Source organism: Vidua macroura, chromosome 5, assembly GCF_024509145.1.
Source record: "Vidua macroura isolate BioBank_ID:100142 chromosome 5, ASM2450914v1, whole genome shotgun sequence".
In the NCBI taxonomy this organism is placed as follows: Eukaryota; Metazoa; Chordata; class Aves; order Passeriformes; family Viduidae; genus Vidua; species Vidua macroura.
The window spans coordinates 67,835,243-67,855,767 of NC_071575.1; the positions used below are offsets into that span (position 1 = coordinate 67,835,243).

General features: G+C 39.8%; 1 protein-coding gene across 9 annotated transcripts in view; it reads right to left on the reverse strand.

Annotated features, from left to right (window-relative positions):
* Positions 1–20,525, reverse strand: part of CELF2 (CUGBP Elav-like family member 2) — a 543,341-nt gene that overhangs the window by 109,137 nt on the left and 413,679 nt on the right. For 8 of the 9 annotated variants that reach the window (XM_053977017.1, XM_053977018.1, XM_053977019.1 and 5 more), the window contains one exon: positions 16,624–16,820. In XM_053977017.1, the coding sequence (XP_053832992.1) occupies positions 16,624–16,801 (178 nt within the window). In that variant the 5' untranslated portion in view covers positions 16,802–16,820. Of the gene's footprint in view, positions 1–16,623; positions 16,821–16,986; positions 17,095–20,525 lie in introns of those variants that run through there. The other variant, XM_053977016.1, reaches the window with a different exon arrangement.

Sequence of the window (20,525 nt, forward strand, 5' to 3'; positions counted from 1 at the left end):
GGAAGTTTTAATCCTTTTATTTTCCTTTTTAAAAGAGGGGACATTTTTTCATGCTAGTCATAAATTAGTACAATCAAGACTTATTTCTTTTTTTCTCTGAATAGTCTTCAAGAGCAATTCTTACACCTCCTATAGAGGTTTGTGGAAGATTCATATTTTACCTGGGAAGAGATACACAGAAGTAAATTACAGAGTTAGGAAAGTCAAAATGTAACTATAACTGGAGAAGAGCATCATCTCCTTTTTCTATGTCTTTTCAGTGATGCTGTGCTGCAAATTTACTCAGCTTTCACTGCTAAGTCCCTCATTTCTGCTTGTAAATCAGGAATCCTGGGGTGCCCTGAAGATTATTCAGATGAGGGTTGCAGTTTTCTTCTCTGCTCTTTGTGATGGTTCCTCCCAGAAAACACATGAACCTTGAATGTTTCTGATCCCTCTGGGTAAGAGATTTAAACAAACACTGACATTGGCACTGCAGCCCTGCTCGATCATGGTACTAAAATGTCATTAAGTGTGTTTCAATATCCACTCAGTTATTGCCAGTCTTGTAAGACAAAGAGAAAACTGGAGAAACCCTTTCCTTTACCACAAGACAGTGTTAGTGATGGCAGCAACATTGCTCAAAACCTACTCTGAAGAATATTTTGGCTCCTTTCTTACAGAATACTAACATTTAAGGGATAAAACATAAAACAAAAGATACAGGGAATTCACAACACTTTCGAGGCTTTCCCTTTTGCAACACACATGGACAATGGTTTTTAAATGAAAGCTCTGCTTCTCTACACTTAAGGGTATTAATGTTTTAGTATGACTGCATCTGTGAATGAAGACATTCAAAAAGCCATTATGTTTTCAACTTAGGTTAATAATAAGGCTATTTTTCCACCCACTCTCTGGCACAGCTGTAATGTTCTTGGCCTCAAGTGGGAGGCAATGTGGAACAAGGATTAGCAAGATGGATGATATACAACATACAGTGCCAGTTCATATAAAATATTACTAGATTGGAAATGACTGTTTACTGTCTCAGTGATTATATGATCACTTTTTTTCCTTCCAAAGAACATACAGGATGTGGTGCTCCTCTATGCCAATAAAGCTTAGTGCATAGCACCTGGGTAATGACAAATTAATTTTTGAGCTAAGCCTGATGAAGGGGTTAGCCAAAATCCTAGGCAGAGTTTATCCCCAGTACTATTTTACATGACAGAAAATGCATCCTTCCAATTAATCAATATTAGCACAGAAGAGAGATTATACAACAAAAATAAATAAGATGGGGGGAGAGAAACACAAAAAAAATGTTAGGACTGTGTGTGTTTACAGTACAATAATAAAACATTTAATCTTTGGGTTGTAGGGGGGAGTTGGAAAAAGTGTCCCATGATCCACTTCCAAATAAAATCAGACAAAACATTTAGGAATGCACCAAACAGAACAAGCATAGATTTGGTAAAAAACAGGCTGGACAAACCAGCAGGGCTTTTTCATCCAAGTTAGGTTTCCAAACCTGAGACCTTTGCATCCTGGAACTCAAAATCTCTCACCTGATCTAGAGACCAACCCCTTTTGACAAAGGCCACAGTGGCTCAACCATGAGCAGCCAGGGATGCTGAGCCCTGGATCTTGGCATGTTTCTGAACAGTCTTACCTCAAACCAGAAACCACGTGGGTCAAGTGCTGTCTGATCCAGTCATAAAACTTCTTTAACCACAAAGTCAACACCAGTTGTTTAAATACCAAGTGCTCAGCAGTTCCCATCCCTTGGACTACTGGCCACAGTCACTGCCAAAATATCAGCAATACTTCAGAGTTGAAAAATGTTTTCTTTAATAATTTTAGTGAGAGAACATTTTCACATGAAAGAGAAACAAAAGTGTTTCTAAATGGCAAAATCATTTCTTATCTCTCAGCAAAGATCCTCTAAAAGCTGTACGTACAACCCAAACCACCTCCATTTTCATGTGGTTTATTGATTTAACAAAGCATATAAATGGGCTCACATCATTATTCTACCAGCTGCAGATGATCTAGATTCACTGAACAAACTATTCCCACAAAATATTTTCATTGAAATTAATCTTAATGTTCACTCCTCCTTCCCCCACAAGCCAACACTGAGGCACTTTGAAATGCACATTAGCTACTTCAATAAATAAGTGAGCAATTCTTGGTTTTCTTAACCACGCAGGGTATAAGTAGATGTTCTCTTTGCATGCCCTGGGTGATGAAAAAGACATTAAGTATTAGGATTTTTCCTGTTTGGGTAGCCCTGTAAAAGCCAGCCAAGTTTGCAGGCTCGCTCTCCCTATAATTTCCAAAGCGTCAGAGTTTCCATGAGCAGTGCCCCTCCCAGTCAGGTCACCAAAGCCTCAGCCCTGCATGCCCCAGCCTTCTTTTTGCAGCGCTTTGTTCCTATACTGGGAGCAACTACCCAAAGTTTGAAAGTCTGCTCCTTTGACACTGACACACTCGATCTGGCAAGTGTAGAAGAAATGCTGTTAGATGAGAAGAAGAAGGAAAAAAGCAAGAAGTAGGCACATTCCCTTCTCCTACTCGCTCTCTAATGATCTTTGTGCTTTTTTCTTTTAATTCTTATTTAAAATTTCAGCCCTTTACAGTAAGATCAGCAAGAACAGAACTTTTCTTCACCAAAGATGCACAAAGCCCTTTTGTTGAGGACATGGGTCCAAAACTGCGGCGTCTGGGCTGTGCAGCTCTCAGTGCAGGCACACTATCAATCCTTCTTGCTCAGCTCTGCCATCAGTGTTTCAGGACAAAGATCATTCTACCAATCTGTTTGTACAGCATATTGTACAATCTGTTACGTGCATCTGCAATACAAACAGTAAATGATAATAAGAGCATGTGGAAAAGGCTGGAGCCCCAGATTTTGGGTGCCTTTGTTATCTGTGGCTCATGGACCCTGGTCTGCAGCTGCACTTTTGACTTGCTGCATGCACACAACGTACCATGGGCACTCGCCATGAAATCTAAATACTACCTATTCCCTATTAAAAATACCCAAATGGTGGTTTTCCCCCCTTCCCCCTATTTCAAGGGAGTAATTCAAAAGTTAAAACCATGACCACACCAATAGGAAGGAGACACCAAATTACCTTTTGTAATATCCTTCTCAAATACAAAACAAAGCCATGAAACTTAGGGAAAAGGAGGAACAGCTCGTGCCAGATGTTGCTTAACGAATGTTCAATTATGAACACTACATACAAATATATGAGAAAAAGATGCCTACTCTTAAACAAATTGTTCCCCAAAATCACATCTGGTTGCAACAGTAGGGATGTTTCTCATCCTTACTAAATATTTGTCTTTTTTTTTAAGACAGCCAACTCTGCTGACATTTCTGCACAGAACGTGACATTCTGCTCCTTGCAGCACAGATTGCCAGACTGCTGCTTTACATGCTGATTTCTCTTTTGTGAACTGAGACCTTGAATACTTTCACGGGGGGGAAAAGCAGATCAATGAGTTTTTAAGAGAGCTGAACAATTCTGCGTAATGAACATCAGTTAACATGGGCAATTACTCTTTCTTTTTCTCCCCCAAAACAGCAGCACAAAAACAAAGAGGAGATTGTAACTCCTTTGAATGGCATGTGCCTCACTGACTGTACCAGAATGCCACCCGCATGCAGAAATACGGGTGGGTGAAGTTCAGGAGTGACATGTGGCTTGTTAAAATATAAGATGCGTAGGTGAATAAAAACTTTTGCCATTTGATTCAGTCAACAATAAAGAAAGCTGTTGTAGAAACTATTCTACTGTTTCCCAATTTTCATAAAAGATTGGTTCAAACCTTCTTTCTCTGTTGCTTTTGTTGCTGAATGAATGGAGAATAAAAGGTTGGTTTTTTTCTTTTCTAGATTTCATGGTTTTTTTGCTTTTTAGAGAATGTATGTGAAAGGAAAATAAAATAATATCAAACAAAGGAGACACAGGCTTCAATGGGAATTTTGACATTCAAAAATATTCTGCAAAAACATCCAATATATCACATTTTCTCCTTAATGGTTAAAACATAAGTATCGGAAAACTATGGCTCTCTTTATCCCTGGTTTGAATCATGTCTCTAGCTATGTCCCTGCATTTCCAGGCGTCTGAGTTTTCTGTTTATATCATGTGAATATGTAAATGCAGCTCATTTGCATTTCTGCTTTTATGTAGGAAGTCACACAAAATACCTCTCTGGATCTCATTGTGGCACATCCGTATAATGTGAGAGTGAGAGTCCTGCATTAATAACAGCATTAAAAATACCACCAGGATTATTCAATGAAATCCCTCTGTCATCACTGCTGTTATTTGTGGAGGGCTTCCAAACCCCAGCGTGGATCACCCTGAGTCCCTCTTGAACACCCAGACAATGCTCGGTTCCATCACTGGTGCAGCCATGACCCAAACCAGGTACACCCAAGCTGGGAAGGACACTCATCCCAAAATCACACCTTCCTTAGCCACTCAGAAAAGCACTGGTAAGAGGAGTCTCCATAAAGAGCTTTGTTAAAAGGCTCGGTGATTCCATGCTCTTTACACACACCAGTGCCTGCTCCCAGCTTCCAGCCTGCTCCTGTTCAGCAAAGCCGTGAAGGAAATGCTTTCATTTTAATCACTTGCTGAAGTCATCATGACTGTGTGCTTAGTTGAGCAGGGGTCTTTATGAGCCAAATATTATTCTTAGTAATAAGGAGACATGGCAATACACTAGATGGAGCTTTTGATAGTAAGTAACATTAATTCAATTAAATCCTCTTACACCACACATTCTCCAGCTAATGCAGTTTACAGTGAATTTTTCTCTGGCACTCATTTAAATATAATTGCTGCACTTATCTTGTCATGAGGAAATTTCTGAAGGTTACTTGTACTGTGCAAGTGTAAACCTACAAGCTGCACTGACCTTTAGTATTGAGATTTTTTTTTTAACTACTTAAACTGCAGCATCTAAATGATGATAATAATAATAATAGTCATAGTAATAGTAATAATTCACTACTTCCACACATCACCTTTTAACTCAATATATGCCCAAGTGAGAACTAGCAAGTAACACAGCACAGAAAGGCATCACATGCTAACTGGGAAGGAAAGCTAAAACTGTTGGAAATGAAAACGCTGGGAGATGACACATTTGAAAACCTGAATTTTCACAGAGTGTTTTGGACTATTCTTCTGAAAAACATGAACGTGTTCTCCACAGAGACAATTTCATATTTACCTTTCATACACAAGCTGGCATTAATAATAACTATGGGGCACTTGAGCACCACACTTTGGCATCATTTTCTGTCTGAATCAGAAAAGAGGTTCACATCCATTGGTCCAGTAGACTGGTTTTGGTGACAGTCCCAGATATTTTCCTAAGGGTAGCCCAGTGATATACTGGAAAACAGTCTCAATCACTTGCAAAACTGTAAAAAGGGAGGTGTCAGCCAAAAAAAAAAACAGCAAACAAATCAAAACCCACCCAAACACAAAGCAAAACTTCAGTGTGTGTGCACAACTACCCATAAATCGAAAGTCTCAAGAGTTTAATGAAATATGGGAAGGACAAGTGTAGAGATAGGAAGAGAAAACTTCTGAACATGACGGAAAAGAGCATTTTGGAACACCCTACCTATCCACAGTGGACATTTCAGGCCCTTGTCTTGGGTAAACCTTCCTTGACAGTTCTATCATAAGCCCTTTTTCTTGTCTTCTCTTTCTCACAATGAGAAGCATCCTCAAGTTAAAGATCTACCCAATCTCACCCTTTGAAATAGAGAAGAGATAGTAATTTTGGGTCACTCTGCACCAAGCAGAGAATAACCAAGCAATGCACACTGAAGTGCTGACAGTCATGGGAGGTGGGAAATACCAAATCTAAAGGGGAAAAAACAACTTCTGAGGCCACTTGACCTCTGTCCTGAGCTCAGCAATGCAAAAGGAAACCCTGCTGCCTAGTTTTTACTTCTCTTTATGGATAGGCAGGTGTTTGGAAGGGTGGGAAAGATTTGACAGAAAGTTTATTTGGCCACCAAGGCTCATCAAGACTTTTTTTTTTTTTTTTCTTTTTAGTATTAAATAAAAAGAGAGACCAAGGACCCTGTTTTCCCCATTTCCTTCCTCCTGCCCAGACTCAGATACCTGTCACATTAAGAAACACCAAGCAATTTTGTTCAGCTCTTATGGCACACAATACCAGACATTCAAGGGAGAATGTGGGACTGCAAAGCATTTTAAAACTCTTAAATAAAATGTGGGCTACAGGAGGTTCTCATTCAGAAGCAACATTATTCCTTCCACTGAGAGTTTCCCCATGCTCTGGTGAAGTGAATTAAAATTGACACTGAGAAAAATCTAATTGAGCCAGAGACAACACAACACTTTTCACTATAGAAACTCAAGTCCTGGTGGAATTTCTTGGGTTAATATAGTCCTTTTTAAATCTACAATGATTTTTATATCCCATGATCTGCAAATACTAAAGGAAGATTGTTGTTTAAGACTCATTGTATTAATTAGGGGGAGCACAGGAAGAGTGAGAGCTGGTGCTTTTGGGTCTGCTCCACACTTGTTTTTTAACTGCAGTTCTCATCAGATCCAATTAATATGTGAATAAACTAATGCAGATCTCACCTGGGCAGTGTTAACATAACAAAATTTTTGCATCAACCAGCTCAGGGATTCATGCACTGAAAATGAAGGGAGCAGATTTGATTTAGGCAAAATGACACCAGCACAGAGAGGACATCTTTTTCTGCCTGCTCAAAGTGACTCAAAAAATTTGGGAAAAGTCCCCCCAGGCCTCTGTATCTCAGCTCTTCCAGCTGGTAAAAATGGAGTGATGCTATTTGCCTCCCTTTGCAAAACACTTGGAGTTGTCTGGCTGAAGCAGCAGCCCTGCTCCTTACAGTGCCACACTCATCCTTGCAGCAAAAAGTTCCCTGCAGTACATTATATTAAACTACTCCCCATCGTGGTACAGCTCCCTAAAACTGCAGTTGAAGGCATGACATCTTGAGCTACAAGGAGAGTTTAATTACTGTTTGAAACATAAATTTTTCCAATTTAGTAGGGTGAATAAGAGACACCGTTTATTAGAAAACATCTTCCACCTCTTTACAGCTCTTCTTAGTCCTTTAAAAGAATGCCTGAATTGGATGCAGTAGTTATTTTAAATTAAAACCACAAGGTAGTAGACATTGAAGTTTTCTCTTACACAAATAATAATGAATTTATGCACCACAGAGTTTAATCTGCAGAGTGAAAGTCTAACGTCCCACTTAAAACTGCATACTCATGGGCATAGATTAGACAGTAATTAGGTTCAGTGAGAAACAGAAAAGATCCACTGGAAACATTCAAATTTAATTTATTCACTGGCTTGTCTCTGAGTGTTTTTATAAGCAATTAGAAAGACACAGATTCCTGAAAATGCATTCTTTCCCAAGACAGATGGACCAGGAGATTTATATGGCATACACAGCCTTCCACCCACAGCTCACTGGCTTGAGTTAAGCTCAAACCAGGCTTAGAAGCCACTACCAGACTTTATCCTTGGGGAGTTATTTGCTATTCTTTTGAAATATGCTGATGGTTAGAGTGCACTATGAAACCGATGTCTTAAAAAAAGAGTAATACTACAACTGGCACAGCACATCCTTTTATAGCATCTGTACCACTGAAGTCTGACACTGAGGATGTTGTGGGTCCTGCCAGACCCAAAACAAGCCCAAATCTGCCCTCTTGCTACCCTGCTCCCACAAAAAAATACAGGCTGACAAGGTCTGGTGCAGGGAAGATGGAAGTAATGAAATAGTAATTAATTTACACTGCTATTCATGCTATACATATCTGCTTTTAATGAATTTCAAAATTATAAAGAATAGCAGACATCCTTTCAAGGCCCTCCTGGGGTTTAAATATCAGGTTAAGAACTAGCAAAATTGATGACATATTTATGCTAAAATGTTTTATGTGGTCTTTAGCTTTTTATTGTGACCCTTCATTGTAATATTTATGTCTCTCACATCATCTCAGCAGTGACAGAAATTCTTAGTGACTTGGAGTCTCTCCTTCTATCTTTTAATGATGAAATCTTCCTGCATTGTGGGTTTTAATTTTAGGTTATTATTTATATGTATATATATTATTTATTTATATATATGCGCAAAAGCACCTGTGACTGATTTTAGTGGGGTAAAAGGAACGGAAGATAAAAGCAATAAACTGCTGTTTTTGCAGTGGAAATGAGAGATTTGCAAGCTGCGGTACACTTGAAATCCATGCTCATAAGGCTGCTTCCCAATTGCACTTCATTTTTGACACTGCTCAGTTATCAAATGTTTTCTTCCTTTGAGATCCTTGCCAAAGTGTGTGAAGATTTCAGACCAGTCCCCATATCCTTTGCAAAATCTTCTTATGTGTTAGGAGCAAACGATCTTGATATAAGAACGGAATAGAATAAGAAACACTACATAACAAGAGAAGGGTTGTGTGGTTTGTTTTGAAGCCATTGTCTTTTAACAAAAACTCACATAATTTTTTATGTGACAAGTAGATAAATAGTGTGTTTATTCATGTAATCGAAAATTGGAAGAGGAAAGAATTTCAGTGTCACAACGTCATAAAATAGTCGAATCTTATTGATGTGAGCTTTAATGTGGAACTAAAAATACTGGATACCATAAATATCAAACTGACAGTATCTGGCACTTTTATAGACACGTATATTTTAAATGTAGGCAGTAATCCTGAAAATACTTAAAACATGCCTGTGTTTTGTGTCTGAGTATTATATCTATTGATTAATTCCTGCATGCAAGTGTGTGCATGACTTGACTTAGATTTTTCAATGCATTACAGTTTTGTTTTTTTTTCCTTTGAGATTATATATTTGAGAAACTGAGGTTTGGCATACTATTCACATTCAAGCAAGCAATTTGATTAGTTGGTTTTTTTCAATTTTACTGAAAGTGCTGGCTGTTTTAAGTGCCTGCCTATGTGGGTTTTTTCCCCAATGAAGTCGTGTCATTTCAAACAACAGATTACACATTTGTATTTCATGAACATTTGGGACTCTTTTTTAAAGTTGTTCTAAAATATTCTATAAGTAAATGCTAGATGATGTGCTGAAGTTGTCAACATTATAGCACACCTGAACTGAAGTTCAAAGTTCCTTTTCAAACACCCCTTTTCTGAACTACTCTTCCCCTCAAGTGTTTATCAGACATAATCATTAGAAAGAACTACAATTGGAATATGAAGTCCTGCTCTTCTCATGGCTGGTCTGTACATGGGTTTTCTATCAATTTAACTAAAAAGATTCATGTAGTTAAAGTTAATGCTTTTTTTTTTCATCATAGGTGTAATTAATAATGTCCTTATACAGTCTTAGCTTACTTTTTAAAATTCATATGCAGTTGTAAATCATAGTTAAGCTGCTACAATACTGCAGCCAGTGAGTCCCAAAGTGATCTACTTTAATCCCTCAGAGATGTGTTATTTTTATTAACTTCTTACAGCAATACCTAGAGTCCTCATTTCTGGACCAAGCTCCCATTCTGATAAATGCTATAAAAATGGGGAGGGAAAAGATGCCTAAAAGTAAAAATAGCTTTGTTCTGCTCCAGTCATTCATGCACTCTATACAGGAACTTTAGAAAGAAGGCTAAACAAAGGTTTCTGGGCTACCTCTGTATTTAAATACCACAGCTGAAAAATCCTCTACCCAACTCCCCCCACCATCCTCTAGTCTTCCCATTCTGCAACCACAGCCCCCTGATCCTCTTACAGTCCCTTCACAAATATCTTCCATTACTTCTTCTCTGTCTGATTGGGTTGGCTTTGCTGTGATAATTTTTGCTATCACAGGGGCTGACTTTCTTGCCATTGTCAATGAAGGGAGTATACAGCGAGACTGATTTAAGTGGGCAACACATTTGCAGTCAAGTACAAAATGGGATGTCACCCTGATCTGCTCTCTCTCTTCAAAGCAATGCAAAAATATCAGGGGACACCAATCTCAGACCCTTTTCATGCTGGACATGGCTAAGCCACAGACAGCCACTGACAGCTTGGCATCCTGTCCTGTTTATGGGGTGAAACTGCACTTGGACATGGGGAGCAATCGTGTCATGCACTGATCCAGATGCATGATTTCAAAACAGTATATGGAAACAAGCAAAAGGAAAGTTTCTTTTGGAACTCTTTTCACTACTTCTTCTGGAAGCCATTCTCTGCTCTGCAAGTGGAGGAAGAAAGTTTGACTTGAGAAGTCGAATTTTTTTTCTGTTGGCCTGCTGTTCCTCAGTCTTAAGCCAATGCTGTGCAGTCCCTGGGTTTAATATTAATTGAAAGAGCTTATCTATTCCTGCCTTTGGTATGCAGTTCAACATACTGCAGAAACTTCAATTGTATCCCCTTACAACTTTTTCTTTCCAAACCAAGGTACAGTCCTGTATTCTTCCTCAGCTTTTCCCCTTTTAGCTTTCTTGTAAGTCAATGTTTGAAGCCCTTTACAAGTTAACCTTTGTAGACCTTTCACCATGGCTCAACCCTTCCTGACTTCATACAGAATCATGCTGCTCTTCTCTGGACCTCTGCCCTTTTCTATAGAATGGTACTAAATATTGGTAACTGTAGTTTAAACATGATTAAAAAAATCCTTCTTTAAGTGGTGCAGTATTTCCTTGAAGGTTCTATTCAATGCTTCCATTTATACAGCTCGCATTTTTTGTGCCTTTTTGACCACACAGATACAAAACATCATCTCAGTCCTTTTATGAAATGTGCACTCTTCAAATCCTCTCCTGCTCTCAAATCTTTGAAAAATACCCTCATTCAACATATGTGTTCACTCAAAATAAAATTTACTCTTCTTGCAGCAGAATCTCTTTGTGTTTGATTGTTTTCTCCAGGTTATCAGGTGGCTTCTGCCCCATCTAGTCCCTTCTGCATGATCCAAAAAGTTGGATAACAAGTTGGTGGTTCATTCTGTCAAAGCCATTTACATAGAGAGTGAAAAAGTATTGATCTCCAATAACAGTCCCTGTTCTCTCCAATCATCATCCCCTCTCTTCCCCTGGCCCGTAACCTTTCCCCATTCTAATCTGCCCGAGATCATCTACCCAGCTCCTTTCCCCATTTGGAAATGGGTCCTTCTCTGCTTCACCAGCAACTGCATGGATTAGTCTCCTGTGTGACACTCTGTGAAATGCCCCTGGGAAATCAACTTGATTATATAGATGATTTCACACCTGTCCGCTTTCACAGAAACTTCTGGAAAAACTCCATCAGATTTGTCGAGTAAGAATTACCTTTTCTAAAAATCAGCTCACATCTGGAATAATTCTATAATGCTATTTACAACCCATTTAAAATTATAGATTTAAGATTCCTTAAGGTTTAAATTTAAATGCCCTACAATCAGAAACTTCAAGCTAAAAACTCAGCTTTATCATTCTCTCTTCTTCACCATCGTACTTGTATTTAATGACATCTGGCTTTTGCCGGTCTTTGTTGTCTGAAACTTCTTATAGTGTACAATGCACCTGCTAAAAAATAACATGCAAGGCACTTTTAACTACAGGTAAAGATTTCAAGTGCAGGAAAAGATTTCAAGTCTGCGTAGTAACAAAATATCTGTCAGCTACCATCACCAAAATTTAGTCTAAGACACACATGCACAATGGCTGTAGGCACATGTCCTGCAATTTGAACAGCAAATGTGCTCGTGGTGCAACTCATCTGATCTCAAAAGTTAAAGAGTGCTCACGTGGGCCTCTGAGAGCATTCAAAACACAACATAAGACATGAAGTGTAGAGAAACCCCAGCTCCTGGAGTGCTGGCTGAAGGAAGCTTTTAAAGAGCATCTAAAACAGTTTTGCCAAACGCAATGCATTAAAAGTGCCTGAAGGAGCAGAGGGTGCAATTGGCTGTGCGGTGTCACAGGGGCAGTCAAGGAACAAGGAGGAGCTGGTCTTTGCTGCAGGTTAGGACACAGGATGGGAATGTGTGACAAAGTGAGTGCCACAGCTCTGCTGCTGTGCAGGACTGCCTGAGTTCCCTTTGCTCCTACTGTACCCGGCACTGGGACAGGGATCTGCTGGAGGAGAGGGATCATCGCCCCTGCCTGCACCAGACTATTTTGGAAGGGCTAAACTGAGGCTGAAATAATGCTCAAGAAAGCCAGGTAACTTCTGCCTTCTATATGCATCTCTCTCTCTCTCTCTCTCTCTCTCTCTCTCTCTCTCTATCTATCTATATATATATATATATATATACGTGTGGAACTATACACACCTATAACCCTCCTTGCCCACCTGGTCTCTCCTGTATGCTGCAGATGAATGCCTCATTATCAGAATCCTCTGCTCGCTTCCCAGTAGACTTAAATTACCATGTTAAATAGGATAATAAACACTGGCCTTTACCTACAGCACATCCTTGCTCACTCAGCAGCCTCCCTCTAATCTGATAAAGGGTGTGTAAAAGGCTGCAAGCAAACACGGAGTCAGTTGTTACGTAGGAGCCTCTCCTTGCTTTGTGTAGTGTGATTCCTATGGCAGCACAAAGAAATTCAGGCTCACAAAGCTGGTTTAAGGGACCTTGCTCCCTCCAAGAATTATCAGGTATTGAAGCAGAGGCAAGGTGCCAAGAGGACATAGTGGATCTGGCCCAAGACTCTTCTGCTGCATTTCAAAAGACAAAAGTAGCCCTGCACCATCTGCTTGCTTCAGCACTTGGACTTCAAAACCAAAGTAGGCAAGGAAATCTTTCCGGCTTAGGAAAACAGTGGGGAAGAAGAAAGATCTTGGTGGCAGTGTATGCTGCCTTCCCACAGAGCTTGCTGCATTTAACAATTTGAGTTGTTAAAAAGAAACTCTTTTTAACAACTACCCTGGAAAAAAAGTCATCTATTCACTCAGAATAAATTAAATAAATGGAGCAACCTGGATTTGGAACAGAGAGGGCTGATATGCCCAGATTTTGAATCCCCTTGGCCCCCAGAAGCCAAAAGTGCCATTTATTTCAGTGGTATAGAATTTTCTGCCCTGTTTTTTTTTTTTTTTTTTTTTTTTTGGGGTGGGGTGGGGTGTATTTTTTTCCTATTTAGTTTACTTAATCCCCTGGATTTCTTTTGTTGCAGAAAGAGGGAAAAGCCTTACAAAACAACAGGAGATAAAAGCAAAGTCAAATTACTTTGCTGAGCTCTTTCACACATCCAAAGGAAGCAGAGAAATGCAAGCTCTGGAAAGGATGAGGAATTTCCTAGAATGCAGCCATTCCTGAAGCTCCCAGTTAATAAAGCCAAGCTTCAACGTTTGCAGTAGTATCAATATATCTGTGGAATTAAGATGGCTTTCCTCTGGTTTTCCAGAGTGAGGTAAACTTGGCTTTCTACCTGTCTTCCTCCAGCCTCAGCTTTGCAGAGCTGGCAAGCAATACAAAAGAGGAGGAAAGACATGAACTAGGCCGTCTGTCGTTGGAGGGTATGAAAGACAGTCTGAATAACAGCAGGAGAGAAAGAAGCAGCCTATGGTTATTTTTGACAGAATTGGGAGAGACTCAGATTGCAGCTTCATAAACAGTTCATCAGAGAAAAACTCGGTCCAAATTAGAGGAGCCCCTTTGGCCAAGCTCACAGAAATACACAACCCTTGTCTGAGAAGAGAAAAATCTTCCAAAAATCAAAATGCTTTTCTTTAAAGAGCAAAACCTAACTGCTCCCCACTATGTGGTGTAGTAACACCAACTTGCATTCCTGTCATTACAACTCATGGCTTGCAGCATATTCAGAAAAAAAACTTCTGTGTGACACCAGGCTGTGAATGTTCTGCCTTACACACAGACCCAACCATGCAATGAAATGAAAAATGGACTTTTTTCTACCTCACCCTACCACAAGGTCCCCTGGATGGATTGTTTACAAAAATGCCAGGCACAACCCAAATCCACCCAGCACAAATTAAATAAAAATGGTTGTTTTGTGTGGGTATTTACACAGAAGAGGAGCATGGAATTTCACTCCACCTCAGACACATGATTTTTGGTGTTGTCCTGTACGGAGCCAGGAGTTGGACTCCGTGATCCTTGTGGGTCCCTTCCAGCTCAGGATATTCTATGACCTCCAAACAAAAAATGAAAATTCAGTTTCTTTTTTAAATGCCTAGTAGATAGTGTAGGTGAAGAATTGTTATGCATTGTAAGAAAAGAAGACTGTAGAATGTTTTTCAGGGCAATTTTTCAGTTTGTTTGTTTCTAACATTCTTAGCAATCTCTCACACCGAATCCTTTGTGCAACTGGATTAAGAAAATAAAGATCATTCCTACTCAAGAGATATCCACAAGAAACTCAAGAGGTTTCTAGCAACCTTGCTGGCAGATTCAGCCAGGAGGAAGGATAGAGCCAGCATGGAGATACACTCCTCCAAAGCTTCTGAGGGAAAAGCTGACCACCAGAGGAGCTTGCTGCTGGTGCCAGAGAAAAGTAAGTCTGAAGGTTATTCTGCCTATCTTCAGGATTAATTTCATTTACTCATTAATTAACACATAATGCCTGAAGTGACAAGCATAATCTCTGCATGGATGAAAAGAGTCCAAGCAAAAAGCATCTGCAAAACCCAGCCACCTTTCAAAAAGAATATTGTATATGGGACTACAAGCATTGATAATTAGTCCACAATGATTTGCATGATCTATGCTTCATCCTTATGCCTTCCAGCTGCCTGATGGACAGGTACAGTGATTCCCAGAAATGGGTATCAATGGGTTTCTTCTGTCTAACCACAATATCAGTCTCACTTCATTTACTGCTTAGTGGGAAGGCATTGCTGTGACCCAGGAATCAGCTGCTTCCAAATGGACGAGTCTCTAAGTTCAGCATTTTAGTGGCTTAAACTAAGGAGGAGTTTGCTCATCCATAGCAGCCTGGACTGCAGAAAATCCAGTTGTTTGACCTCTTAATGCTCTCCTATCCAGCATTACAAGAAAAAGACATTTGGTGAAGGCTCTGTGCTAACACAGTAGGGGGGTACATGCTGCAATACATCAATCCTGGGAAATGAGATGGGGGGGGTGGGCTGGAAGCAGAACTACACTAAAACACTCCAACCAGAAATACCTTCTGCTTCTGAATCACAGAATCATGAAATGCTTTGGGTTGGAATGGACTTTAAAGAGCACCTAATTCCAGCCCTCCTGCCATGGACAGGAACACTTTTCATTAGAGCAGGTTGTTCACACAACATACCCTTGAAAACTTCCAGGGATGGGGAAGGGGCAAGAGCAATCTAGCACAGACACTTGAATAGCAGGAAGGTACAGTGAGCTAGACCTTCTCCCTGACACTGGTGTGAGACCAATGCACCAAATCTTTTAAGCAGAAGTGAGAAATACAAGCAACCCAAAATAAACCATGGTCACTTAAAGTACCTGACTGCTTAAACTGGGCAGCAAAAAGAAGGCACTGAGAGGATCGTCTGCCCAGTACCAGGAAAATGGAGATATGCTGTGCCTTGGCAGTGCTTTGCTCAAAAGCACAGGAGCACCCAAGGCTGTGCTGTGTGCCTCCCACAACAGCAGGCACCTCTCATCTCCAGCAAGGGCTGTTTTGCACTGTTAACTTTGCTGTGAGCCCACAAAATAATTCTGTGATATTCTCCATAGCGTGTGTGCTCTGAAGGTTTTTAGAGTCAGTGGCAGGAGTGCAGTAAGAAGTGTAAATAAGTGTAAATAAGAAATAGCAACCTTACAGCCAGGCACACACATGCACATCCAGTTCTGCCTCTGAGCTACGCTAATTATTTCTAACGGTAGTAACGCTCTCACATATCAAGCCTGAATGAAAACATACAGCTAGGTAGGGAGGAAAATGCATTCTGTGAACCAAAATACTCACTTTCAGTTTATATGTAAGCACGTGTCACACTTAAACAGCTATAATACACAAAACTCTCATGTGCCTAAATAAGCACAGATATATGTAGTGAAAGGAAGGAATATAGTTAGGGACAAATACTTTACGTGTGTAGAGGAAAAATGCAGGAAGGAAAACTAACCCTTTCATTTAGAATAATATCAATGCCAAAAAACAATCTTTTAACATGACTGCAGAAAAAAAATCACATTTTGGAAAAAGGGCAGGGTGGCTATTTGTAATTTTTATTGCTGCTGGAGCAATGATGTGGCAAGAACCCACCACCATAATTTTCCCCTTCTGTATCCTTAAAATATTTCCTACCTGGGGTGCAAAGAGAGGAAATGAAAGGAAATAGAAAATTATATTTTTCATGAGCTAATTCTGGGAAGCAACCTCTCAGGTTTCCACATTTTTGGCAATGATAATTTAAACAAGGAGAGTGATATTTTATTATTTTTTGCACAGTTGGAATGCATGCTTCCAGATAACAGACAATAAACTTCAGTTTAAGAAGAGGAGGAAGGCAATATCCGATAGGATTAATGAGTCCTCTCCTCTTAGGACTGCTGCACAGCTCAACACAGCATACTACAAAACCTAAAGCCCCATGGCAAACCTCTCTGGAAATGCTGAAGGGAAGCAAGATCGTCAGGAAAACAAGAAAACTGAAAGCAAAGAGAGCATAACTACTGTACCTTTACTTTGGGGAGGGTTCTGACTTCTGTCTCGGAGAACATTAATCTGGTAGACAGCTCCATAAGGCTCAAAAAGTTCTTTTAATTCTTTTTCTGACCATGAACGGGGAATCTGTCCAACAAACATCTTAATGGCATCTGGGTCTGGTTGGTCTGAATGATCCAAAGCTCCATTCATCTTGTTAGCTGTGCCGTTACTAGAAAGTGGAAAAGGAGATTAAAAAGAGAAGACAAGTTAGGAGACTACGCAGTTTTCGTGTGCACTAGATGCAGAAGATGATGTCAATTGGCACAAAGCAGGAAAAAAAAAATCAGTGTTTAATTAATAGCATAAGTATTATGAACAAGAAACAATGCTATTACATTTTTCATTGAGTCTGGTTTTCTCTGCAGGCTGCTGCTTAATGTCATTATATAAGATGAGAGCGGCACAACACAACCCGGGACTTCTGCATTTTAAAGTAGAGGATAGTGGCAAATAAGTGCAGATTTCTCTCCATGGCTGTTGTAAACAGAACTGCAGTGAATTCTTACTAAACTGGCTACTGGCAGAAACCAGGCAGTGCGTGTGTCTATGTGTGTGTGTTTTGTAATAAAGTCACATGAAAGGAGTATGAAACACTTGGCAATCTGTCAGATGACTAATGCAAGATGCCAGCGATGAATCTGCAGATTGTGTGAAGCATCCATGTGTGCATCAAATTAGTCTGATATTGCCTAGAATGGAAAACACTCCAGCTATGTGGCTGGTTGCTGCCGATTAGTTGCCTACGCTCTTTAAAAAGGAAAAGCAGTCTGGAGAGACCCAGTTTAAAGCACAGTGTTTATTGCTGCCATAAAAAAAAAAAAAAAAAAGCACAAATCAAAAAGAGACAGCAGTGGCAAAACTGCCTACATCATTGTGGAAATTCAAATGCTGCTTCAAAAAGTTTTTTTGCCCTGCAAAAGGAGATCAAATTTTTGAACACTTTCACCCCCTGTAAATTCTTAGCCTATCTGATCTCCAGATGTACGTCCTAAATCCAAGTTCAAAACAACCACACTTTTGCAAGGAAAAAGAACTTCCAAACAAAAAATAATCTAATCTGGGAGACAAATGATAGATCATGGTTTAGGAGAATTCGTACTCTTACACAGAAAATAAATAATTTTAAATACTGAACAAAAGTAAAAATACATTACTCCCTCCTCCCTCTCCCGCCTTGCATTTTTGATAATTAAGGACAGTAGGTTCAACTAATTACTTGGCTAGAAATTCCAAAAGTGCTGATGATTTTTGGATGTTTCAGTTTCAAGAAAGAACACTAATGATGCATGAATTTTCAAGCATCCCCCCATCTTTCCACCAGGGAGTGGGGGCAAATGGCCTGTATGCAGCAATGTCAGAAGCTGATCATGGCAGAATTCAGGCATTTCAGAGCCACCTGCCACTTTCAAAAACTTGGCTTTAATTAGAATTTCTCTGTTTGATGATTGTTCAGGAGTGAATGCCCACTGGAGGACTTGGAAGAGCTCAGAATCTGCACAACCAGATGAAAATCATATTTTACATGTGAAAAAAGAATATCTAAGAGTGGCGAGAAGAAAACAACCCTGTGCAATTCCCCTGTCTCACAGCTATAACCTGTGTGAAGACAAATTATTTCGTTTCATGTGTTTCATCTACTTGAAAGCATAATTCACATTAATATGCCCGTATTAACTTTAGCACTTTCCCTGCTTACAGGCAGGAAGGAGAAAGTTATATTAAAGGCACATTTTACACCACCAGCAAGAAGTTTGATCATCCCTTGTGAAGTGCTTTCAACACGGATCAGCAGACAACAGCATTTATCACTCTCATAAATGGCTAAAATTCCTATCTACTCTAGCAGGAATCTTGCCCAAGTAAGAGACTCCAAGATTTGGTCCAAACTTTTACATTACATTTCATGTACAAATATCTTGTCTTGCAAATGCTTTTCGTTTTGAATAAGTTCTGCAGGTCAGAAGTTCACCTGCAGGAATTGTGGCTTCTCTAGGCCTTAGAAACTGCATTTCCATACAAAGACAACACTTAAGCCAAACCAAGCCAACCATCCAAACAACCACTTCCTTAAAATTGCCAAGAAACAGAAAAACTATGACTGATTCACTTGAGTGATACTTCATAGGAACAACTTTCAAGACTTTCATGGAGCAGTAGGCACCTATGTGACACTTACACCTCTAAAAAATCACTCAATTATTTCTTTTCAATTCCTCTTCCTCTACGTAAAATCCAATCTGTCAAACAACGTCCCTGCTAGGGAGGTTGAAAAATCCCTGACCCATAGCTTAAAATAACTGTGGAAAATGCTTATATGTTATTTTGAAAGAAAAGGTAGAAGTTTAGTTAAGCTCCCAGCTCTGCCCTGGGCTTGGTCAACTATTTTCTTTCATAAATTGGCTTGACTTTTCACTTCATTTATTCTCTGTGTTGTTTGTATTGAATTCAGTTTTAAATTATGCCCTTCATCTGTTCTCTCTGTTGGATCCCTTCTTTAAGAAATCCATACACAATTGCTACTTAGCCCAGAATTACAGCTAGGGTCATGTTTAATAAAGAATAACAAGTTTATTCCTTTGCTTTTTCCTTTACCAAAACCACCTTTACCACCAAGAGCCCACAATTTCCATTGCTAATTAGCCAATTTTTTAGGAAAGCACAAAGCCAAACACTAATACCTGTTTTTCTCAGGTAAATGGCCCTATTAGCATCAAGTTCTTGCTTTGAGCTAAAGGTTTAGGCACAGGTCAAGCTCTCTTCTAATTGCACAGAATGTTTAAGCCCTTTCTTATTTTGTTGGGACTGAAGTTGAATTACATTGTTCATATTCTTTAAATGCTTTATTGGCTGAAGATGGTTAAAAGCTCTGACTCAAGGCATCAGTGCCATACACTACGATGCAAAGCTCCAGGGGATAGGTTTTGTCACTCACTGCCTGCATTAACTTGAGTAAGTCATTAAAACTTCTCCAAACTAAATTCCACCAACCATTGACAGCTCTGTCAATCCACTAACTCCTGCAGACTTAGGGAAAAACCAAGCATAATTTAGGCTTTTCTTTAAAATACTTTTCTACCACAAGGTAGGGACTTGACTGAGCTGACAACGTTTTAGAGGTTTGACAGACAAGTTCAGGCCACAGAGGGCACTCATTTTTATAAACACAGCTGGGCTTCTTCCTAAACTGCACTCCTTTTGATCTCAGTGCAAACCAAGGCTCTCACACACCTCAGAGTGGGAATCCAAGTCTCACTGTTGGGATTTTGAGGAGCTCATGAACACTTTGCAGCAATGACACTTGCAGTAGTGTCCTCACCCAGCTTTGGCAACTGGTGTAGGACTAGAGCCGATGCAGACAAAATGAACAAGTGAATAAATCAGCAGAGAGACAACACTGGGGAAAAACCACCTATTTTATAGATTCTATGGATCTGATCCCTGCAGTGCACTGGAAGGTTCCACTGAGGAACAAAATTATACACCACACCTGCCTGATGGTTCAGTTTGTCAAAGAACTTGTTGGGTTCCAGCCAAATATGCTTGATCCTTTGCAAATGATCTCTTCTAAGACGAATTCCCTTATCTCTCCCACCTTTCATCTTCACCCAGTGGACATTACTGCTCTGCACTAAGACCTCTTGGCTGCTAACAGCTGTAGGGCTTTTACTTCTTTCTCTTTGCCAACACAGTGGCTCTCAGAGGAAGTGGCTTCTTCCTTCCCCCATCTCCCCTTCCCCTGTACCCAAGAAGTAATAAGACAAAAGAGAAACTACATGTAAGACTTCCCAGAAGGAAGTAAAGCAAGCCTTGTGAAAGCTTAGGACTATTTCTTGAAAGCACAATTGTACAGAGATAGCTGTGTCTAGGGGACACT